Source organism: Lathamus discolor, chromosome 3, assembly GCF_037157495.1.
Source record: "Lathamus discolor isolate bLatDis1 chromosome 3, bLatDis1.hap1, whole genome shotgun sequence".
Classification (NCBI taxonomy): Eukaryota; Metazoa; Chordata; class Aves; order Psittaciformes; family Psittacidae; genus Lathamus; species Lathamus discolor.
In genome coordinates this window covers 58,515,007-58,540,126 of record NC_088886.1, presented here as the reverse complement: position 1 = coordinate 58,540,126, position 25,120 = coordinate 58,515,007, and the positions used below count along the sequence as shown (strand labels likewise).

The window sequence follows — 25,120 nt, the reverse complement described above, 5'->3', positions numbered from 1 at the left end:
TGACAGGACAAGGGGCAACGGGTTAAAACTTAAACAGGAGAAGTTTAGATTGGATATAAGGAGGAAATTCTTTCCTGTTAGGGTGGTGAGGCACTGGAATGGGTTGCCCAGGGAGGTTGTGAGTGCTCCATCCCTGGTGGTGGTCAAGGCCAGGTTGGATGAAGCCTTGTGTGGGATGGTTTAATGTGAGGTGTCCCTGCCCATGGCAGGGGGGTTGGAACTAGATGATCTTAAGGTCCTTTCCAACCCTAACTATTCTATGATTCTATGACCTGCCCCACAGAGCCAGCCAGAAGGCAACAGTAAGCTTAGGACACATACAAACAGACAAATTCCTTTGTTGATGTCAGGCAGCCAGAGAAGCAAGGCTGAGAATGAAGGTCAGAGACCAACCAGCAAGCATCACAGGTACCTCACCTTTCTGCTTCACAGAAACCATCCCACCATGGGCTGTCCTTGGGTCTCCCAGGGAAGTGCAAAGACAAGGGAAAAGCCCTGCAGACACGGGCAGGCTCCACAGTGGGCTGCTCAGCCATGTCCCCACGCAGCTCCCCCATCCCCATGGGGAAGGGCCTCCGCACTGCAGCATCCTCCCACTGCCCAGCTCCAAGACGGATAGCCCCTCCAGGGCGATCCAGCTGCTACCTCCCATAAGCAACAGCTTCATGTGTGCTTTTCATTCCGAAATTCATTCAAGCACATGCTCTTCATTCCGAAATTCATTCAAGCACATGCTCTTCATTCCGAACAAACACACACGCTACAGATCAGAGGTAAAAGATTTTATTATCCCACGGATTTTTCCTAAGAAGTAAGAGTCCCACCAGACAAAATATACAAAGCATCTTATGTTTTCTCTCTAGACAACTGAATTCTTATCGTATGAAACAGTGACCACATTAGCTCACCTTAAAAGAACCAAGGTTTGTCCTTACAGCTGCAGGATTGCACAGAGTTAGCACATTCAATGACCAGTTAATTCATGCAGAATCAGAAGGAAGGGGGAAAAAAGGTCTGTATGCTCACCTGAGTGCAGGCTTAGGCTCCTAGAAGTAAATGCAGGGCTTAAATTTACCAGTCTGCAGCACTTCCATTAAGTGAACCAATTCTCTTAACCATTCCTTGTCATCCGGTCGGCAAGGAAAGATTAGGGCTAGCAGCAAGTTACCACTGGAAAAACACAATGCTAGAAAAGCAAATACCCCTCCGGCAGTGGGAAACCTTCCTGACCAACCTGCATGAAGCGCACATAATGCTTCATTTTACATCAAGCTTAAAGTTGAATGAAATCAAAGCATCCTCCTCTACTTGTTAAAACTTGATGTTTATAGCTCACTGTGTTTATATAGAAAAATAAATTGTCAGCACTAAGGACACACTCATACCTATTGCATTACATGACCATTTAGAGATCCTGGTTTGTTTTCACACAGTTAGCTCAAATTATTATTACTTAAAGGTTTTATTCTAAAATATATTCACTTTTTGGTTGTGCTGAATTAATGATTGTACTTGCATTTACTTGATCCTTCCCCTTCTAAAACAACAAGCTCCTGAATTTCAGCAGATGGTGAACAAGTCCAGATTTGCTGGAAACCAGTCAACAAGAATGTGCCAAGCTGAAACTCACCCCATTCTTTCAAGCCAAAAACCTGCCTACATTTCAAGAGCCTAATTAGTTTTAACTATATTTATGGAATAGAGGGAAGGACATTTAATTAATCTGCATTTTTATCTCTCTGATGATCAACAGAAATGCAGTTTTGATCATACAGTTCCTCTGCAGTATACTGATCTGCTGAATCGTGCCTCATATCAGTATCTGTACTACAATGGTGCCTGCAGATAATGTGATACATGGCTGGACTACAGTAATCACTATAAAACCAGCTTTCAGAGGTGACAAACAAGACCACACAGATTGTTAAAAACACTGAATTAAAATAATCTGCTTCTGCACCTGCCAGTAACTCCCAGCTCTGCTGCTGACACCACTCTGTACGTAGGCATGGCACCCCATCCGCACACAGATGGGATCTCGACAACTCCGGAAGACAGACACATGAACATAATCTTCCCAAGCAAGCAGAGCTGGCCAGGACAGACACTGGGCTGGAGTAAACCACCTGGTTCCACCCACAGCCATGGCCTGTTGATGTGAGTGAGCTTTGGCACCCCAAATCAAAGACTCACCTCTTTTACACAGGCAAAGTGACAGCAGATCTGCCCAGGATCCACAGCAGTTACAACTGTGTGTTAGAGACAGGGCTACCCAGCCTTGCACTTCATCTTCTGCTTTGTGGCTGAGGAGCTGGGACATGCTGTATCATTTGTGTTATTCCCAAACTACGTCCTTGCCCTGGCCTCCTGCCCACCCTGAACACCCATCAGGATACCCTGTATTGCTCCGTGAGTCACACTGGGCCATGATGTGTTCAGGAGGAGACACGAGGGGTGAATCCAGGAGCCATAAAAACACAGCGGCTGCTTTCAATGTTTGAAAATCTGATTCTGGCTTGTGCAGAAACCCTCCTTCTGCTACGCTTTCTGAACCACACTGTCTGTAACATCACAACTATTCTTTTCTAAGTGCATCTGGTTACGTATTTCTGGTCATTATACCAGCACTAAAACAGTAGCCCTCCTCTTATGCATACACCTTGCGCCCCAGTACCACAGCACCCTCAAAGCACTACACCAGCCTGAAATCCCTCAGCTATCTCCAGCACTCCTATTTCTCAGGCATCCCTTCTACACCAAGCTTGCTTCCAAAAGATTCCCATCCTGTGGTGTGAAAGAAGCTGCATCTACTCCCAGGTTATCTTTAACCACTGCGTAAATTTAAGCCCAACAGGCATCCCAGGTAGGTAGCGGGGAGAGAAGAGAATCCACTGTGATGGACCTGAGAGGTTAGAGCTGCACAAGCAGGGGAGGGAGTAAAAGAAGTAAGACAGATTACCATGTCTAAAGAGAGGACCGAGAGCATGTGTGTGCATGTGTGTGCAAGCAAAGCCAAGGAAGATTACATCTGGAGAGTGGCTTCATGACTTCCCACAGATAACAGTTTCGACCACAAAAGTGTTTTCAAAGTGACGAATGCGATGACAGTTTCCAGCCTCGCGTCGACTGATGCCTGGAAGTGATTGAAAGAGAGGAGAGAGGAAATTCAACCAACGGTAATCTGTAAGAGCTGCAGCAAGTAGGGGAAAGAAAGCAGATGAGGTGCAACTCCTGAACACTGAAATGCAGGAACAACACAGCCCATAGGAAAAGCAGCGTAAAGTGGTCTTTGGAAGAACCACCTCATTGTCTAGGCTGTGGGCTTGCAGTAAGAGCTGCCATGAGCTGCCTGGAAACAGCTGGTTTCAGCTGACAACATCTCAGTGTTATCACTGAGACCAGAAAGCCTCAGGAAACCAGCAGAAGTCACAGGCTCGTACAGACCACAGCTCTGAATGCATCCAAGGAGGGCTAAAAATAGCCACCCCTCTGGCGGCTTGTATCCCTTCATGCACTGATCCTGCTATGGCTCCAGTCTCTCTGGGAAACCAGGAATGCTCCCCATGCCCTTAAAACTGCAGGACCTCAACTCTTGGCAGCTCTGCCCTCTTAGAGCAATACTGCCAGTGGTGCCCTGCTGACCACCAAGACCATGCCATGACTCCATGACTGCAGCAGCCAGCATGCCAGCAGCCCTGTGCACAACTGTGCAGCTCCCACTGGGAAAGCAACCAGGACCTACAGCTATGGAGACTTCTGCACCCTGCTGCTTACCCAGAGACCCAAACCCAAACTGATTACAGGTGAGCCTCTAAGTACACCACTACCGAAACCCAAATTTATACAAATACTGCACTCCAGATGCAAATATTTGCTCCAAATACTCCATCAAGGAGTGTTCTGCAGCAATATTACCATTTGCATATAAGATACACATTGCTGATTTTCATGGAATCACTTCCAGGTAGTCAAATTTTCCCTCTCCACAACTTTTTCCATATTATTAGGAATTCAATTAATTAAAGGTAATTTGCAGATCTAATCTGCTCTGACTAGCTGCCACTGAAGCACGTCTCCATTAGGGAAATTTTCCACACAGTTCCCACTAGCACTGCTATTAGTTCAGCCACACGAGCCCAGATGTAAAGGACTTGCTAGCTCCTGCAACCATTATCTCAATACTTTTACTAGGATAGACAATAGAAACACACCAGCCAGCACCCATCTGCAGCAGCAGCATCCCAGGTTTGGGTTCAGATGAACCCTTCTGGAGGGAAACACCTCCAAAGATCTCCTGCTTGCCTAGACCCCCAGGGAAACCTCTCCTCTCACCACAAAGAGGCCAGCAGGGCTGTAAGAGCAGCAACAACTGTGACGTTGGGGGAAGCAAGTTAGGACACTGAACATGGCAAGGCTCTTACGTCTCCTCGTGCTCCTCCGCTTCAGCCTGTAGGTCTCCTTGCCGCTGCAGAGGCGGTAGATGAAGGAGCCGAGCTGCTCCATGTCACTGACGTGCTCGGTGGCGATCATCTCCTCCTGGATTATGTATGTCTGAGGGAGGTACGTCCCTTTCTGAAATGACATAGTTTCCACCAGAATAAAGCACAAATGGTGCCATCATCTCCTCGAACAGAACTGTCTCACACAGAGTGCCCAGGACAGCCACACTGCTAAAAATCCATGTTTGATGGCTCAAACTCCACTTACCGAGTCCAGTTATCATGCTTCATTCTCCTTGCAGTAAACTGTCCCGTGCTGCTAGCCCAGAGCACACACAACTGATTAGATCCAAACAGTGAATGTTCGTTTAGGGAATGAAGCCAGTGTACCTTCAACCTTGTTATAAACTAACCCCAGTTTTAAAGGTGAGTGTGCCAAGCTGTAACTCAGATCCCTCCTCTCTGGAGAGGGATCAAAACTCAACCAGAATGCCAGGAATGCCACTGAAAATGTGCATTTTACATTTACTTCAAAAGGCAGAAACCAAAAGTGCCAGCCCTGCTCAGGTTCCAACAGTTTCACAATTTATCCACATCTCCCCCTCCTCCTCACTTCATTCAGCACAGCCACAGTGATCTCCTGCCCCTACAGCCCACAGGAATGAAGACTACAGATGAGCCAAGGGCAGAGCATTTAGAAACACTGCCCTGCATGGTCATGCTTGGTGCTCAGGAGACAGAGAGCTCTCAGCACACTTCCATCACCCCAGGGCCATCATCCAGAGACTCTGGGGCAGTGCAGGAAGGCAGCTCACACCAGGGAGCAAGCTGAGGCAAAGCAGGACATGTGAGCTCCCTGCTGTTGGACTAGAGGCCGCTGTGAACACCAGGGTCATGAGCAGAGTGCCTGACAGGGGATATGGCAGAAAGCCACCATGCACTGGAGAAAATGGGGCACCTGGGAGCATCCCAGGGATGGAGGCTGCCTCTTTCCCTGCAGGAAGGAAATCTGCTTGGCATTAAAGACTCTCTGCAAGCTGATTTCTGGGTGCCAGACCATCTTACAGCTGTCTGGACATTGGTAATCATGGAATCATAGAACGGTTTGGACTGGAAGGGACCTTCAAAGATCATCTAATCCAACTCCCTGCAATGAGCAGGGACATCTTCAACTAGACCAGGCTGCCCAGAGCCACATCCAGCCTGGCCCTGAATGTCTCCAGGGATGGTGCATCCACCACCTCTCTGGGCAACCTGTGCCAGTGCTTTACCACCCTCATTGTAAATAGTTTTTCTCTCACATCAAGCCTGAATTTCCCCTCTTTTATAGTTTAAACCCATCACCCTTGTCTTGTTGCAACAGGCCCGCTAAAAAGTCTGTATCCATAATAAACAGAAGTACAGCTTTGGCCAGGGGCCACTTCTGAGCAGACTAGATGCTAACTAAGCCACGAAGTAAATACTTCTGGTCCCTTTTGCTTAAGACAAGTCAAAGAAATGAAAGAAACAGCAAATCCTTGGGCCAGTATAAATATAATCAAGGGGAAAAGCAAGCAACAACAGCACTGTTTCAAATGCTGTATTTTCAGTTTCCACCACAGGACTGGTTATCTCCATAGGGATGCACCTGGAAACACGCTGTCTTAACTTCATGCAGTGCTGCTGGGCTGGCATAGCCTGCTGGATCAATAAAGCTCTCCTCTGCTGGAGGACCAGATGATTAGCGGAAGTTTGTCCTACACTAGCACAACAGTTCTGCGAGTCAATTACTGATTCTCGGTGGGAGAGTGCAGGAGATGGCATATCATACGTGCCAGTTACTGGCAGGAGGTATCACGTTAACACCCAGGATTGGGGCCCAGGGGTGGCCAAATCCTTGATATGGTGAGAGGGTTCAGAGAAAGATACATGCACACACCCCATTTCTTGTTATTTTAGATTTAAATAGTTGTCGCAGCTGAAGTAGTCAGGAATCATCCCTCTATGGCAGGACTGTGCAACAAGGATGATAACTTCAATTCTCTGCTAAGAGTTTTAACAAAACTAAAGTTTTTGGCATCTTGCATTCTGAAAAAGGTGTGGACTGTCCATCACTTCAGTGGTTCACCTCCCACCATCCTGGTGCTGCCCAGGGGAACATCCCCCTATCCTTTTCTCTTCAATACTTATGCCGTTCACCAAACCAACACACCTATATAGAATAAAGCCAGCAAGAAGCAGCAGAGGTGCCATTTACAGGCAAAAAAATCCGACACAAAAGGCCTGGTAATGCATACATGGTGACATGCTGCTCAGGGAAAAAGCGGCAATGGGATTTCAGTGACTCCCTGCGCTGCCACAGTCTGCTGGAGCAAGCCACTAATGTTCTTTGCTGGACTAAGGTTTTGCCCTTAGAAACAGGACTGAAGCCACTTAAAACCTAAACTGTCAGCTGGAAATCAGTCTCATTCTTTAGGGACTTGACTGGATTCAGAGACACAGAAAAATCAAAAGTCTCCGAGTCCAAGGACCAATGCAGCTCATGCAGAATCCAAACAGGAGCACTTGTGAGCAATAGGGCAAGTCATCAGGTGATGAAGGTCCCTGCATCAGGAAGAAATTTGCCCCCTCTGCCTGATACAGACTACCCACAGGGCCCTGCCTGTGGATATGAAGATGACAGGTCTGAGAGAGGGGAAGAGGGGAGGGACCTTGGGGCTGTACCTAATCTGGCCTTGAAATCCAAGGCTTTCAAGGAGGCAGCACAACCTCCCTGGGCAACCTGTTCCACTGCTTCACTGCCCTCATGGGAAAAAACTGTTTCTGAGCTCAAGACCAAGATCAACACTTCAAACCAATGTCCCTGAGGTACAACCCTGCCTGTCCCATTTCCCTCTGCCCCAGGGGCTGGTCACCTGTCCTGGACCGACATGAGTTGTAAGTAAATGCATGCCATAGACCAGCAGGGCTCCCAGCACATTCGCCAGATGGTCACAGTGCATGAAAAGGACTGCTGGGAAACAAACTGGGAGCTGAACAAGGACTGGAGATCAGGCATCTCTCAAGGCACAACCTTTTGCCTCTGAACCCCTACAAAGTTCATCACACTGCATGTAGCAGCAAGTGAGCAAAGAGAATTTAAGGAAAAGAGAGAGTTAGATTGTTGGTTTCCTTTCTTTTCCCCTTTCCTTTCCTTTCTTTTTCTTTCCTTTCCCCTTTCCTTTCAAATGGACCCTCACAGAAGGGAGTAAAAGACCCAGGCTCAGTGCTTTGCTTTACCTGCAAAAGGCTGAGAAAGACATGCACCTTCTGCAGTCTTGAAAGTCCTGTTTTGCTTTTTTCCCTGCTGCTAGGATTAAATAGCACTCTGTAAGGACAACTGCTTTCAGTCATGGACTTCTGAACTGAACTGAACTGCTGGTACTAAACCCAGTTAATACCAGCTGTGAGCAAAACCACAGGAGCCCAAGTGTGGTGCTATACCCAGCACAGCTTCCCCCCAAAAGGGGGTGTCCCCCAAGGGACACCAAGAGCTCTCCAAATGGCAAACCACAGCAGTAACCATGGCAAGAGCAAAAGGAGGGAATGTTTCTTTTTTCTTTTCTTTGATTCCTACAATCAGTGAACACCAGAGGGAAGGATCTGCTGCTCCTCCACATCATCCTTGTCAGGCTGATCCATCATGCCAGTGTTAGTGTGCTGTCTGTACGTTCATATTTGAGCTAAACCCACTGAAGCCTTCGCTCTGCATGAAGTCTCAGCTCTGGCAGAGTCAAGGCTGACATAAACAAAGCAGTTTTGATTCCCCATGGCCTTCCAAGCTGGCATCCACAAACCAACTCCAGGAGAGCATGCAAAATCAGCAGGACTGCAACTGTACCTTCACGTTAACCAACAGCTCCCACAGGTTGCGAGGAGGCATCACAATAGTGGTGTTCAGCTCAATGACGTAGCATTTATCCAGCGTTATGTCATGATACGCTGTCAGACCCTGCATTCCAAGCACAGAAATTAAGGAATTGAGCCCTTGGTAATGGAACATGGCAGTGAAAATGGGTAAAAAGCGGGAATTCAGGGAAGACAGGAAACTGCTTTGAAGGACAAACACATCCAAGGACTTCCCTACCAAGCAAGATGAGCAGGTTGGAAAACCTCAGAGAGGGTCTTGGGAAGGAGGACAGCTCAGTAGTAAGATCATCATAGACATACTGGACAACAGTGATAGCATGGCATGGTGCTGGTGCTCAGCCCCATGCTACACCCCCCAAAGGCTCCAAGACCTCCTTACTCGCTGGAAATCATGGATGATATCCGCAGGATCGCTCCCTCCAAACCGAGGCACTGGGACGTTGATTTGCTCATAGTTCTCCTCAATGTAGATCTTGACGTCCTCGTGCAGCTCCAGCTGTCCTCTGAACGGTGAGTACAGCGAGTCTTCGTAGAGGACACCACAGTGAAACACACTCTCACGGGGCAGCTGTGGGGATAAGATCCAGGTTAGAGGGACAACACTCATAGATCCCACACCCCATTAACAGCTACAGCAAACACAGAAAGGATCATACCCACACTGGGTGAAAACACCCTTTTCAAACACATGCTTGAAGATACTTCAAGATTGATCACACCCTGCGGATGCAGCCCAGGACACGGGGGGCTTTTGGGCTAAAGTGCACACTGCTGGGTCATGGGGAGCTTCTCATCACCCAACACCCCAAGTCCTTATCCTCAGGGGTACTTCTCAATCCTTTCACCCCCCAGCCTGTATCGGTACTGGGGTTGCCCCAACCCAAGGGAAGGATCTTGCAGTTGGCCTCGTTGAACCTCATGAGGTTCACATGGACCCACTTCTCAAGCCTGTCCGAGTCCCTTTGCATGGCTTCCCATCCCTTGGGCATGCCAACTGCACCACTCGGCTTCATGTCACCTGCAAACTTGCTGAAGGCATGTTCATTAAATACACTGTCTGTGCTGTTGATGAAGATACTAAACAGTACTTGCCCCAGTATGGACCCCTGAGGGATGCCATTTGTCACTGGTGTACATCCAGACATTGAGCATTCCGCATGATCCTTAAGACTTGCCTCATCTGCAGTGCCTAGGGGCCTGGCTCCAGCATTACCACAGGTCAAAGCAATAAATAGCAGCACCCACACTTTCAAATGTTGAAGCATCTTGTCTGGCTGCTCGAGCTGAAGAGCCAGGAGTCCTTCCCGACTCACCTGGGTGATGAAGAAGTATCTGTACACATACATCGATGCAAAGACCAAGCCCAAGAGCAGCACGAGGAGCCCCATGGTCAGGTAGCACACTCCGCTGAGCGATGACCTCCGGCCCTGCACCGGAGGTGCTGGCTCTTCCTGCAAGGTGAAAATGAGAGCATCAGTCAGATGTTGCTACAAGGGACCAGAAAGAACAACAAAGGCTTTTTGTGGTGTGCGACTGAAGGTGGCAGGCACCATCCCATAAAGTGACTTCAGATCTGACAGCATTCTGGCAAGAGGAAAACACTCCCCAAATACATATATATATATATATATATATATATACACACATATATATATACAAATTAAAGTGTGTGCATGAACATACACACATAAATGTATACTCTGCTTCCCATCAACTGCTCAGAACAAAGTCAAGCTTTGTTTCAGTGGGCAGTAAGGACGGACTGAAAAAAAGAAAATCAGGAACAGTTCCAGCATTTATGTATTTATACTCAAAAATTCTTATGGAAATGCTGCCATGGTGGAATTCTTCAGCACAACATTTCTGAGGTGAAGTTTTCATTGGAAATTTGAGGTGGAAATGATTCATCTCAGAGAGAAACCTCCCGGCCCTGCTGGGGTGAGCTTACCCAAACCTCTGTGTTGATGTCAGCTTCATTTTCTAGCAGATTCCTGCACACCTTCCAAGAATACGGTCAGAGCATCAAAAGAAAACATATCTGCCATCTTATAGTGCTCCACAATCCGTACAGACAGTAGCCACTTCACCCCATTACAGCCCTCAAAAAGGAGGGCAGTGCAAAGGCAGATTTACCTCCTGGGGACCACTCATGCCAGCCTATGATGCTCTTGTTTTTACTACCAAAATAACCCTCTGAATGTTAAGCAGGAGGATGCAGGGCCTTTCAGAGGCAAATGAAAGAAGCTGGTACAGAGATGCCCCAGTTTCCAAACAGAACAGCTGAAAGCTGCCCTCAGCTGAGCAGGCAGACGGGGAAGAGAGGCACCAGGGAAGGCTCCCTCTGTAAGGTACATGATCTGATGTGTTTGACTAGAAATACACTCTGTCCATGACTGGCCAGAGACCTATGAACTGGAGGAACAGATTTAAAAGCAACAACAGCCTCTCATTTCTAGGATGCAACACTTTGTAAAGAAAGAGACATTTCTCCAGGGTACCATGGCCAAAACCCGCAGGGTGCTGCAGATATATCTTCCCAAGTAGAGATGTCCCTGGGTCCCTGCCACCCTCCTTCCCCTTTCCCTGCCATGGAGCAGCACTTGAATCCCAGGCTTGGAGGCATCAGGTCGCTCCTTCCCAGAGGTTAGAGAACTCCAGCATCCCTGGGGATCACCCCCAGCTCCATCGAGGCACAGAACAGGATCCTGCAACACCTAGGCTACCTGCTCTGCTCCAGCCACCATAGACTGCTCCGGCTACAACCTTTTCTTCTCTAGCCACATTCAGACTGATAACTGTGAAGACTAAAAGATCGAACTGCTTTGGGAGAGCTACAATCCCAGCACACCTCCAGGAGAAATTAATCTATTTTCATTTCTCCTTCATCCCAGCTTTTGAAAGATCCGCAGCATCTCTATTCACCACCAGCTCCCTATACCAAACAGTGTAATCAGTTTGTTGCTGCTCCTCCAGCAAACAAAGGGATGAGCAAACTGAAGAATGACACATTTAAGTTCATTTCCAATTTCCCCCTTCCTCCTGCAGATGAGGGGCAGGAACTGTGACAAGCCACAAAGAAAAGAAAGAGCTAAATAAAACACACAACTAGAAGTTTAAAGGCTCTTTGACATGAACAGCCAGGACAGGGAAGTCATGCTACATGTCAAGTGTTTCACAGGAAAGAATTTCTCCAGGTACTTGTCATTAGAGAAAGAGGGCAGACAGTGGGGGTGAACAGCAACATAAAGACCTGCTGCTAACACTGAGGCAAGCCAAGGACATAGCAAGACATGCCATCTCTCACTGTTAAAGGAGATAAGTTTGGCTTCATGCAAAGTATTCCTGGCTTTGGGAAAAATGCCTGAGTTTTGCATTTTGGGTAAGGGTGGGAGAAGCCAAGTGAAGCACAGGTTTGCCCTGAGGCAAATTAGAAGACACCAGCAAAAACCAAAACCAAACCAAACCCCCATAGATCAAGCCCTCCCCTTCACTTCAGGCAGGAGGTGTTCTCAGTGCTGACAGCCTGTGGATGGAGCAGGGCACAACTTGCAGTAACAGCAGGATAACAAATCTTGACCAGGTTGGAACAACCAACAAGTTTCCTCCACAGGCTGCTGTCCCACACATGCTGCAGCATGCCTCCTCCTACTGCAGGACCACCACCACCAGGAATATGGGTGCTTTAAACAACAGGAAATCCATCACAGCAGTCCCACACAGCATCCTTGTCTCTAGACTGGAGAGACATGGATTTGACAGATGGACCACTTGGTGGATAAGGGATTGGCCGGATGGTTGCACGCAGAGGCTTGTGGTCAATGGCTCCATGTCCAAGCGGAGACCAGTGATGAGTGGTGCTCCCCAGGGGTCAGCGCTGGGACCAGCACTGTTCAACATCTCTGCCAGTGACACGGACAGAGGGATCAGTGCACCCTCAGCAAGTCTGCCAATGACACCAAGCTGTGTGGTGCAGTCAGAATGCTGGAGGGAAGGGATGTGATCCAGAGGGACCCTGACACACTTGAGAGGTGGTCAGTGCGAACTTCGTGAAGTTCAACAAAGCCAAGTGCCAGGTCCTGCACATGGGTCAGGGCAATCCAAGCACAAACACAGGCTGGGCAGACACTGGTCTGAGAGCAGTCCTAGGGAGAAGGCCTTGGAGCTGAGCAAGCTTTCTTGTCTTCACAGTGCTGAGCCTTTGGACACACAAAATGAGCAGGAGCTGCTAGCAAGAACCATACCCAGCGACATGCTGCCTTTGATACTTCTCATGAATACAGTACAAGGTTATGAAAAATGCATTGGATTCTATCGCTCTTTCATCAGCCGTGTCCTGCTGAAGCTGACAGAAGTGAGGAAATCAGAGGTGTCGTGTCATGCCTTGTTCCCTCCTGAGATGCACACCACCTCTGCAGAGGTGGGATCAGCTCACACCCTGTTCCTGCTTCTTCAGCTTTGCAAACAGCTCCAAGTTCTCCAGAAACCACTCTTCCAGCATTTCTGAAACACACAGGTTTGAAATCTTCCATTTTAGGTGTAGCAGTGCCTGACAAACAAGGGACACAGTTCAGCAAGTGCCTAAATATACACCCCAACAGGCAAAGACGCTTGGGGTGACTAAAAATAGGTGTGATTTTGACAACTGACAAGGGAAGAGAGAAATGCAATGCAAAGGAAATGTTCAGAGGGATGCTGTTTGGAGAGAAGTGCTATCTGAATGGCAGCAAGCAGGGGTGGCCAGCCAGGGTTTGAGACTGGAGCACTTGCCAAGCTACAGCTCTAGAGAAGCAAAGTGAGAGACTACATATGGGGAGAGACAGATGAAGGAAGACAAGAACAGGGAGAAGAATGGAGGGAGATAAAACCACTGCAGCAATGCAGCTCATCATTGCATCTGCCAAAGCATTTCCCATGCTCCAAAAGATGAACTCCTCTGGCAGATGAACAAAAAATAAGTCTTGTCCTTCCGAGCAGTTCTGCTTGGAGGGAGTGAAATGTGGAGAAATAGCATTGCCCTAGCAGAGAGTCACAGGGTCAGTGCTCAGCACCAGCAACAAGAGGCCTCTGAATGAGCCCTTTACCTGGAAGGAGAGTCACAGAATCATAGAATCAATAAGGCTGGAAAAGACCTTCCAGATCATCAAGTCCAACCATTCCCCAGCACTGCCAAGGCCACCACTGCTCTGGGCAGCCTGTTCCAATGCCTGACCACCCTTTCAGGGAAGGAATTACTCCTAGTATCCAACCTAAACCTCCCCTGGTGCAGCTTGAGGCCGTTTCCTCTTGTCCCATCCCTTGTTCCTTGGGAGCAGAGCCCAGCCTCCTCCTGGCTCCATCCTCCTGTCAGGCAGTTGTAGGGAGCGATAAGGTCCCCCCCTGAGCCTTCTCTTCTCCAAACTGAACCCCCCAGGTCCCTCAGCCGTTCCCCATCACACTTGTGCTCCAGGCCCTGCACCAGCTCCATTGCCCTTCTCTGGCCCCGCGCAGCACCTCAATGTATCTCTTGGAGTGAGGGGGGCCCAGAGCTGAACACAGGATTCGAGGTACAGCCTCACCAGTGCCCAGTACAAGAGCTCGATCACTGTCCTGGCCCTGCTGCCGCACCAGTGCTGATACAGGCCAGGATGCTGGTGGCCTTTTTGGCTGTCTGGCAGAAGCAGCTCCATCAATCAGCACCCCCAGCTCCTTTTCCATGAGCAGTTTCCAGCCTCTCTTCCAGGCTGAAGAGCTTCTAATGCTTCAGGTCTGAAAAGAAAATGATGTGCTGATGCATGGAGCGGTAAGACACACACACACACATATATATATGGCACATAGTTTCCAAGGCAACCAAAGTCCCTGCACACAGCACTCAGTAGTGCTTGTGCAGGGCACGCAGCAGCATTTCCACAGGGAACTCAACAGAATGGCTCTGGACTCAAGGATGCCTGGAAGCCTGTAATTAAGAGGCTATCACAGTGAAGGCAGAAAGGTTGCACAAATGAATCTAATCACATCTTTACACAACGCCACGGCACGTGACTACCAACAAAGTCGCTGTGTAGCACTGGAGATTAGACTATCAAAGCCAACCACTGGCTAATTAAAACCCAGCATTGTTGCTCTATGACAAAGACAGGAGGATGTTACAAATGCAGCCTAGCACGTGGGAGCTCCTGAGCACTCAGTGATCATATTTTCCTTCTCCCTCACCAGCAAAAGAGATGTAACCCCGCTCTCTTCTGCTTTTTCCATCCCCTTCTGGACTAAGGGGCTGTTTCTTCTCCCTCTTCAACAGGAGCTGCAGCAGCTCCACCACCACAGCTAAAAGACTCCAACTTACGTGGGCAGACCTCACCTGGGAAAGGGAAGGAGCAAGCACAGCAAAGTGAAGGCCAGGGCTGGGTTTTGGAAACCTCAAATGGGAGGTAGCATTAAAAGAATAGGAATTCTCCCCAGAAGAATGAAGGTTAAGCTTCGACACTGGGTCTCAAAACCTATCCAGAGGCAGCTAGATCTATCCAAGTCTATCTAAAAGGCAGCTCAAGTAAGACTGAAGAAGAGCAGCTGCCCTGGGAACAGGGGAAGCTCTTAAATCAAAGGTTAGGCAAAGATGGAAAGAGGCTTGATTCAAAGGTAAAGACATATGCAGGTGGGCAGACACCTGACTCTTGAAGAGACCTTTTAACCAATACCAGAAGCATTCAAGAACATTGAGAAACTGAGGCAAGGCAATGCCAACAGCTTTCAGCTTGTTCTTGGTGTAGCTGAGTCTTCCTTCTCCTCCCCGAAGTGAAAATGCTACCAGCTGCATAGCCTGCTAAGCAGACTGCACAAAAGCAGCCTGCTTGCTTCCACCTTCATGTGTGGCTTTGTAAGAAGCAAACCAAAAGCCTGAATGCTCACTAAAGTGATGAGCATGGCATGACAGCCATGGCTGTGGCACGACAGCGGGATCACGTGCTTGGGAAGGAGGTGTGCAGATTGCCCTTCCAACAGCCATACATTCACCTTTTCACAGGCTGAAATCAGGCAATTGCTCCATGATCAGATAGCTTTGGGGTCAAACAAATGCACAGTTTAGAACCACAGCACCCATCTCTGAGCTCCTACAGTCAGGCAGGTGGAGACAGCCAAGAGCAAACTGGATATCTCCAAGGGCAAGCTAAGCACTGCTGTCCAGGTTGTGGCCAGTTAGGCCATCACTGTCCCAGCTCACTCTTCCTCTAGAGGTAACTGATTCACAGAAAGGCAGTAGAAAGGAGGAAACAGCTATGGCCAAGATGTTTAGGAGCTGGAACAGCCAAAGTACTGCCTTCTGTTGGCTCCGCAGATGAGAGGGGGCATTGAGCTGTAAACCTGTACTGTCTGCTCTGAATAGAGGGGTCAGAGTCCAGCATTTACTGGAGTTCAAGCTGAAGCACGTAACAAGGAACCAGATTTCGGGTTACAACATTTGCCTCTTCGCTGAAAATCAGGATTCCACGGTGTCACACCAGAAGATGAAGTCACTGCTCCCTTTCAGAACACTGACAGCAGTTATCTCTTCTCCCAGCAGCAGCGTAGGAAAACCCTGACAGTCAGTCCTACACTCAGAGATTCACCACAAAGAAACGGTGTCTAGTTTAACAGCAGCAAGAGAGAGGAGGCAGATTTACCCTTCACAGCCCTATTGTTCAAACTGACTTCAACGGTAGCGGATGGCAGCATGGAAAAAGAACTCTGCAAAGCCAAAACCCCAAACCCCCTCACACAGTTCCTCCCTCAAGCGGTAACAGTGGCATTAAAAACAAAACCAGACATGCTTAGGTTCCCACACATTGCCTGGAAGAAAATACCCATCCAGAAGTGAAAATGCCTTTTCCCTCTCCTGTAAACCCGTTAATGAGCAAAGACAGGGTAGTGCAAGAGCAAGAATTGCACAACTGTGCACAAGCGCAACGCATTCTCCAGTATGCTCCATCTTCCCAGACCTGGAAGCAGTGCTCCCCTCCTCTGAGCAGCCACCAGGAAGTGGCTCATCTCTTCTCCCATGTACAAGGGACAGGATGAAAGGAAAACGACCTCAAGCTGTGCCAGGAGAGGTTTAGACGATATTAGGAGCAATTCCTTCCCCAAAGGGTGCTCAGGCATTGGTACAGGCTGCCCAGGGCAGTGCTGGAGTCACCATCCCTGGAAGTGTTCACACACCAGGCCCTCAGTGCCATGGGTTAGTGGTGGCCTTGGCAGTGCTGGGGAACAGTTGGACTTGATCTTAAAAGTCTTTTCCAGTCTCACTGATCCTGTGATTCTATGATTCACACACAACACCTGCCAGGCCACCCCTTCCCAAACAGCCACAGGAGCAGCACGGTGCAACGACAGGGTGAAAACCAGCCTCCTGCTTACCGCTCCACAGCACAAGGCTTCTTACAGCAGAACAAGGAGGTCCTGTCCTGCTGGCGGTACCTACAGTGCTACAGTATTAACACATGTACAAAGCTTCAGCCCCATACTTGCATTTGGTTCATTTTTGCCCATTAAAACTGCTTTGGTTTAAAGGTGTTTCTCAGTTCTGTGTTTGCCAAAGAAACTGCTGCACCCAAAGCGGGTAAAAGCAACAGGTTCTTCCCATCTGAAGAGTTCCTATGTGCAACACTGCACTGGCTTCACCTCTCCTCCATGTTTTTGGCATTTGGGAGAATGCACACCTCTAGACAGGCATTCCAAGGTTTTCAGTCTGCAGCTCTTAAGTCCACATCCATCCCTCGGGTGAAAGAGATCTCTGTGTTTCCAAATTCAGTTGCATTTATAACATTTCTGCTAGAAATCGTTATTCCCTCTCCTAATCCCCCACAATTTTAGCCAGATGCTTTGTCATGCTCAGCTGGAATATCAAATATTCAGGTCCAGAGCCCGGTAAGATGACTCAAGTCTAGTATTCCACTACAGTAAGGGTCTAGGGACATTTTTTCCCCATTCAGCCCTTTTCCCAGACAATGGAGAACCGAGTAGCAGTGACAACGCTTCTTTTTAAGCTGACGACTCCATACAAGACAAAAAGAAGTCATCACTTCAGCCCATGTGGATATGGGAAGGCTGGGCAAAGGCCAGGAATAGCCTTTGGTTAGAGGAGGCAGTTCTATTAATTATCTATCCTGTCCGGATCCCTAAATCAAGATATAGTGAAAATACCCACAGCTCAGCAGCATTAAGCCTGGACTCAAGCCTGCAAACCTATCAATGAGCACAATCAATTCACGCTGCTGCCAGCTGTTTTTCTCCCTCTTTGGATTTACAGCTTGCTTTGAGAACAAGCCTGTTTAAAAGGCTTTTCCTCACATCCCCTTTCCTCACCATCTGCTATAACCTCACAGCATCCTGCAAAGAAGTCACTCACAAAACCCACCACTGCACTGACTGGCACAGCAGCTTCCACCAAGCTAGCATGACTCTACTTTACAGACCCAGCAGAGATGCCTGCATGGCCACTGCTCCTCAACCTGCCCCATGTGCTGCAGCCCAGCTCTGAGCATCACTGCATCGGTAACTCCAGGATAGAGAAACACAGAATCCCAGACTGGTTTGGGTTGGAAGGGACCTCAAAGCTCATCCAGTTCCAACCCCTGCCACGGGCAGGGACACCTTCCACTAGAGCAGGCTGCTCCAAGCCCCTGTGTCCAACCTGGCCTTGAACACTGCCACGGATGGGGCAGCCACAGCTTCCATGGCAGAGCCCTTGGCCAGGGAAGCTGAGCAGTCAGTCTCCACCACATACACAGCGAGGGATGAGAGGCACCTCTTCCCTCCAATACTTCGCATTTACAGCTGGTGAAGAAGATGATTTCAACAAAACCCCTTCTTCCCAGGGTCTTGCACTGTCTCTGCAGAATAACTGACTGCAAGTGATAGAGGGGTTTACAAGGAATCAACCAAAAATACCCCAACCCATATTTTGACTGGAGAGCTCCAGCCATCAGCTTTACTCAGTTCCTCTGGATTTCAACTTCCATCACAAAGGAGCTTATTTAACTCCTCAAACAAGGAATTAAAGACATAGTGTCTGTGTTTATTTCCGTTTCAGACTCTAACTAACGAGGTTCAATTAAAACTCACTCAATACTATTTTGCATCTGAGAAAATATTTTCCAACCATCATTTTACTGACTGCATAACCTCAAACTGCCTCCTGCTTGAGGCTGCTGCCTCCTCCCAGCTCTCACTAATGACAGCAGGATTGTTGCTTTTATAAGCCCCTAAAACGCTGCAATTGCCTCAAAATCACATGAATTTTCTGACTGAGTGAAAATTGCATATTCCTGTTGATTCAAACTGAGCTGCACTGGGGAGAAAGCACATGTGAGCTTGCTGTCAGGACTCCTCACCTACTGCTTCTCAGGACACATTAGCATCACAGACACCTTATTGCCTGCCATATCTTTGCATTCACGGAGCACCTGCCAAAATTCACAGGCTGCGGAAGCCGGCACTGAATCATTTCCCAGCTCTGGCTCCTATCACTGGGATTGAAGTCGTGAGATCAAAGAGGAAAGGAATGCAGAGCATCTTGTTTGCATGTCACCAATGCCATTTTGCTGCAAGGCAGCTAGAGAAAGACACACACAGACAGCAATTATTGGCAGCAGGAGAAGGAACATGGCAGGAAAGCCTGGCTATGGAAATGCTAAGCCCACGAGCTGGGTATCTGACAAAGCAGTAACGTCCCCTTGGTGCAGCCAAGTACAAACTATACCAAAGACCCCAGTGTCACAGATACCCCGAAAAACAGCATCAGGAAAAGGCCACTCTCTTGTCAGCGGACATGCTGCTCCCTGGACACCCTTGTGCTGCACTGACCCACTACAACCTGCTCCTGCCATGGGTCTTACACTGATTTTCTTACATGTCTGTCCACTGGAATTAAGAGGCTACTGAAAAGTCTTTATTCTAAATTCATGCTTTTAAGTACCTCTGCAGTTCACATGGGCTTCAAAGAACAACACTGTACCCTCCAAAAGTCAGAAAACAGCCCAAGGCAATGTAAAGAACCCAAAATGTCTTATTTATTGCCTAATCCAACTAAATTCCTCTGGCAGAACAACTGACTCCTCAGCTCCAGAAAGCTGGTTTTATGGCAGCACGAGCTGGAAGTCCACTATGACAGTCAACTTTCAGGGTCAGGCACTAAAGGGAGCGAGAAACCGACCACCTTCTTGTGTTTGTTATTAGGGAAGATGAAGCCTGGGAGTCACCAAGAAGTCACAGTTGGCCACACTCCCCCATTACAGGTTTCTGCACAGCTCCCAGCCCTTCAATTAACAGATGCAACCATGACAGACTGAGCACATTCAGACACCAACGGCACAGCCGAGAGCTGCAAGCACATCCGTGCATGATGTGAGAGATCACCCCAGTGTAAGCAACTCCCTGAACTTCCTGCAGAACTGAGCCATCTCCTGAAGCCCCCCCTGCAGATCAGCTCTCTGGGGCAGGGGATGCTTTGCACTGCTGCAGGCATGGAGCAAAAGCAGAGCTCCCTGTTTCTTGAGGCAGGGAGGTATTAGGGCTCTGTAAACGATCAAGCTGCATGCACAGTCCGAGGCACTCATGAGGAATACAGCAATGCCATGTAAGTCTCCTGCTCTGATGCAGGAGCACACTAACAAGGCAGACCTGATGCTGTGGGTCACTCCCACCTCTCTGGACAACACCCTCCTCTCTATGCAGTCTGGTGCCTACCCCACTGGGTCCACCCTCACAGAAGGGTTCAAGCTGGGGGTTCTCCAGCACAAGCGACTTTAGGAGCACTCAACTCCTGGCCAAGCACAACAGTGGCCATTCCACCCTTCGCTCCTTGAGCACCATCTGTACCACCACCACAGGTATCTGCTCGGGGCTGCCTGCCAGTGCCTGCCCATGACTCACACAGCCTGGAATGGCCTCGGCATAACTCTGCCCCAAGGCCCCAGCCGTGCTCTGCATCTGCCTTCATTCAGCATTCATTCAATCCAGCACCTTCATTCCCCTTGCACCCAGCAGGATCTGATCTCCTCATACCCATCACTTGAACTCATGAGAGCAATTCAACTTCAGCATCTCAACCCCCAGGTTGGAAACTGCAAAGCTTCTAGGGATCTGCCTGTGCTCTTATCCCCTCGCTTCCCATCTTGCTCCAGCACCAGCAGCTTTGCTCCTCTTGCATCTCCCTCCATGCCAACCCTAAGCCTTCAAGAGCTGTTAGAATGTGAAACCCACCCACATATGATCAATCCCAAATCACATCCACCCAAACCACCTAGACCAAAGGGATGAGTTTTGATGCCACTTCCCCATTTCCTCCAGTGTCCAAGGCAACCGCTCCTGGCAATGGTGGCACTGTCCAGCCCCATCCCTCCCTCCAATCTCCGGATGCCCGCGCAGCCCCGAGGATGCGACCCAACGTCCACCCAACCGGACACCTCCACCTCTCCCAGCAGCAGCGGCTGCGAGCAGACCCCGACCGCCCGCACGCCCCTTGCAGCTCGGCTGAGCGGAATAAAGGGGGAAAACCCGTCGCAAAGAGGGTCGGGGCCGGCCCGCCCGCCCGCCCCGCACTCACGGCGCCCGCCGCCCCATCGCCCCCCGCCGCCTTCTCCTTCTCCGGCTTGAGCGCTGCCGCCGGCTGCTGCACGCCGATCTTCACCATGGCCCCGCTCCGCCGCCGACCGCGCCGCCGGCACCGGCACCGCCCCGGGGAGGAGCCGCCGCCGGCACCAGGGAGGGGGCTCGGCCTGTGCGGGCAAACAGGGCTGTGCAGCCACCGGCGTGCCCGAGCGCACCGCCCGCGGCTCCGGCGATGGAACCTGTCTGTAGGGACCTGCCAGCCAGCGGCACCCGCGGCTGATGCCCCATCGCAGCCCCAAGCGGTGCGCTGCCCCTCCACCAGCCGCCACCGGCTCTTGAGGTGACAGCTTCGGGCTGCAGCTCTCAGCCCCACCGCAAGATTAGGAGATGGGGGGGTGCAGCCCCGGGGAGCCCTGGGTGTTTGTGGTGTGAAGCCTGCAGCTCTGCAAGTGGCACTGCTGAAATGGGGTCAGCAAATCACAGATCAACCAGGCTGGAAACGACCTTTAAGATCAAGTCCAACCATTCCCCAGCACTGCCAAGGCCACCACTAACCCATGGCACTGGGCACCCAAAGCCCTCATCCACATGGGCTTTGAGAAATGGAAAAAACAACCCAACAGAACAAACCACAGACTTAAAGAAAACAAGACAACTCACCAGGCCTGAGGATACATCAGCCTGGAGCAGATGCACACAGAGAGCAAAGGTTACCATGGGAAAGCTACCATTTGATTCAAGGCTTGGGACCTGAATCCATGGAAGAACTGAAAAGGTTCAGGTGGTCTCTTCCAGGATCAGCTCTGGGCAGCAGAACAGATGGACTACCTTCACCACGGGGACAATGATCTAGAAAAGCCCTTCCTGACAGAAGAAGAGTGTGGTGTGCACAAGAGAACCGGGGTGGTTCCTTTTGTGCCACTGAACTCTGAGTGGGGAGCAGAGCTGCTCTTACAGTGAGGGGCTGTGGATGCAAAGGAACAGCAGGAAGAGTGGGGCACTACCTGGGTGTAGGCAGGACTCACTAGCACAGCAAGGAGTAAAGAATATGTTGACAGCTTTAAAGTAACAAAATGGGTTAAAAACCCACATTAACAAAAGCCTCTCTGCCAGCCGTGGGTAGTAAGGAAAGCAGCAAATGGCAGCGGAGAAACAGCAGTACCCTTACATTGATTCAGTCCACTTAAACATGGTATTTATTTATAACGAAGCCGTTACAAGCATTTTCTTTCGACCCAGAAGGATTCATTATGTACTGAGTGCTTTACATCATGTTATGAACTAAACCATTGATAAATTAGTGCTAAGTTTTATTTGCAAAAGGCATCTTTGGCAGGGATTCAACACTGACTCACAATTGCTCATAGTGCTGACTTGCCACTGCTCAATATTTAGAGCCACTCAGTCTCCCCCAGCATCCCACCGTGTGGGCAGAAGTTACATCAGGGTTGCAAGTTCTATCTCACACAGAGATAAGGGGCAGCAGTTCCAAAACAGCTCCTCATGAGGAGCTCAAATGAAGACAAGATGGTCCCGAGTTTCTGACATCGGGAGTGCTCACAGCCTGATCGAAACATCTCACACTCGACATGCAAGCCAAGATACACCATCAGGATCTTCTCTAACAAGAAGCTACAAGGCAATTGCTAACTACTCTAATAATGTTTATCCTAAATGACACTTAGCCTTACACCAAGGAAATGTCCAGAACAAGAGCAGAAGGGCAGAAATCCCCTCAATGCACCAGGCTATCCTGCATTCTGCCCCCTTCATCACTCCTGGGCATGTTCTCAAATTGTTTGGCTACACTCTTCCCATGTGCCATGATACCTCTCTTCTCTCCAGACCACTGGGCAGCACATCACAGAGAAGAAATCTAAAGCCAGGATGCCAGCTGGGGAAAAGTGACGTGAAATCTCTCAATACATTAATGGCACAGAAAGCTTGAATAATAGAATCATGGAATGGTTTGTATTAGAAGGGATCTTAAAGATCATCAACTTCCAACTGCTGCCACAGGCAGGAACACCTTCCACTAGAGCAGGTTGCTCCAAGCCCCATCCAACCTGGCCTTGAACACTGCCAGGGATGGAGCAGCCACAGCTCCTCTGGGCACCCTGTGCCAGCGCCTCAGCACTCTCACAGGAATGAATTTCTTCCCAGTGTCTAATCTCAGTCTCCCCTCTGTCAGTTTAAAGCCATTTTAAGCCCCCTCGTTTTGTCACGCTTCCTATGCAAGTCAGATGCTGGCCTGTCAACTACCGAATCAAACTGGGTCTTCTCTGGAGTACAACAACTAAATTCCTGTTTTAAGTGGAAAGCAGCATTGATCAAACACGCAAGACTAAGATCAGAGTGTATGTGTTGGGGCAGTTCCCTGTTCACAGCTTGGAAGCACCAGTCTGGCTCTTCTCCACCAGGCAGCCCCACATGAGAGCCCACTGGTGCCACAACTCATACCCATGCACAGCTTAAACAACATCACCCTGTAAAACATGAACTGGCCCCCAAAAGCACCCACAGAGTGAAAACCGCTCCACACGAGGCCAGGAATCCTGCAGGATGCTGCTAGTTTTGACATACACTTTACAAAAGAGCTTTTCTAAAACCTATTTTTTTCTTGTTTCAAATGGAAATATGCACAAGGGCCTTGAACAACCTACCAGTTTGCAGTATTTATGGATACAACTGGAATACTCATATTAATTTTACTGTACCACAAGAAAAACCTTCACAGTACTGGTGAGGAAGTTATTCTCAGCACACCAATGAACCCAAAATAGGAATTTAAGAAAATGTAGAATACACAAATGATGATAAAATGGGTCAACATTCAAGGTCTAAAACTTTAAGCATCTTATTTAATGTTTCAAAATTGAGTATCATTCACAGCATGTCACTGAGCCATCTCCTGATTTCAGTTCCACAAGGGGATAAATGGCTTTGCAAGCATTAAGAAAAATCACCCCAGTCACCACAGTCTGAGATTCAGACTAAAAGAATTCTTCAATAAGAAATCTCCTCCAGCTACAGGCCCTTCAGTCTGAGGCTGAGAGGATAAACACTGACAATGAACATTTCTTGCTTATGCAGCTTAAAACACGTCTCTCGCCTTGCAGCAGAGAAATGACATGCTGCTTATAAAGCATCTTGCTCAAATCTACTGTCTTTTCTATTATTAAGCAGGTTTCAGTTTAAAACTGCCATCTCACTGACTTCATTAGGGCCACCTGGTACTTTATTAGTCTTTGATAACAAAGTTTCCATCTCTTGCATGTAATTAAGTTGAACACCAGGAACAATTTCCTTGACGGATCTTTCATCAAGCAGAGCAGCACCATAGTGCTTCCCAAGTGATGGATTGGTGGGGACTTTATAAACCTTTATTAGAGAAACTGATACATCCTCTATCTTGCCACTTTTCACCATGCAAAAAAGTACAACTCTGTGTAGAAAAACCCCCAACATTAAAGAAAGAGCACAAGATAAGTGCCTTAATATATTTCAAGCCAACCAATATGTTTGCTATTTACTGAGCTGAATCTATTTCAGAGGTTAGCCTGGTGTATTAATATTCCCTCACTCTATAAGGATGGAAGAAAATGTGAACTTTAGAGTCTTTAAATCATTCTGCTTTTCCACTGCTATTCCAATAAGGGCTTGTACTAGACTGTGTGCTGTAAAACTGAGCAGAACTCAGTAATATGCTGAAGGTATACTTTTCCTTTCTTAGGCCTGATCAGCTGTGTAGAAAGCAAGAGACAGGCAAAGTGAGCAAAGGCCACCCCAACTTCTTATCTCTCAGTTACTTCTTCAGGGCTTGCTAAGAGTGACTGAGCATGCTCAGCCTGAATAACCAACTTTCTGGCAAGAGCAGAACATACTGAAGAGGAAGAAGCATGACACTGAATACCAGCACCAGTTCCCCAATTGACCTTATGCAGGGAAGAAGGAAAGAAAATGTCATCCCTGTCCAGGAGTTTGACTGTTGAAGAACTGGTTTTCAAAGCTCAGAGGTAACTGCTGTGGTGTTTTGCGACAGCCACATCCTCTACATGTCTGCTGTGTCTTTAATTAGCAGATCTTGATGAACATCTCAGGGTTTTATGTTACATGCTTAGAAAGCTCTCATTACCTTGAACCCAAGATGGATGAAGTATCACAGGACATTGTAGTAATAATACCAACAATTCTTAGGAGATGGAGACTTCAATGCAAACTCCTCCTTCTTG

At 48.6% G+C, this 25,120-nt stretch overlaps 1 protein-coding gene across 1 annotated transcript; it reads right to left on the bottom strand.

The window, feature by feature from the left end:
- Positions 1–767: 767 nt before the first annotated feature.
- Positions 768–21,176, bottom strand: ITM2C (integral membrane protein 2C). The gene is given in 7 exon segments (XM_065675460.1): positions 768–3,133; positions 4,422–4,572; positions 8,299–8,409; positions 8,707–8,895; positions 9,641–9,778; positions 20,884–21,134; positions 21,137–21,176. Coding segments are annotated over 7 exon segments (972 nt in total). The 3' UTR covers positions 768–3,041.
- Positions 21,177–25,120: the final 3,944 nt, after the last annotated feature.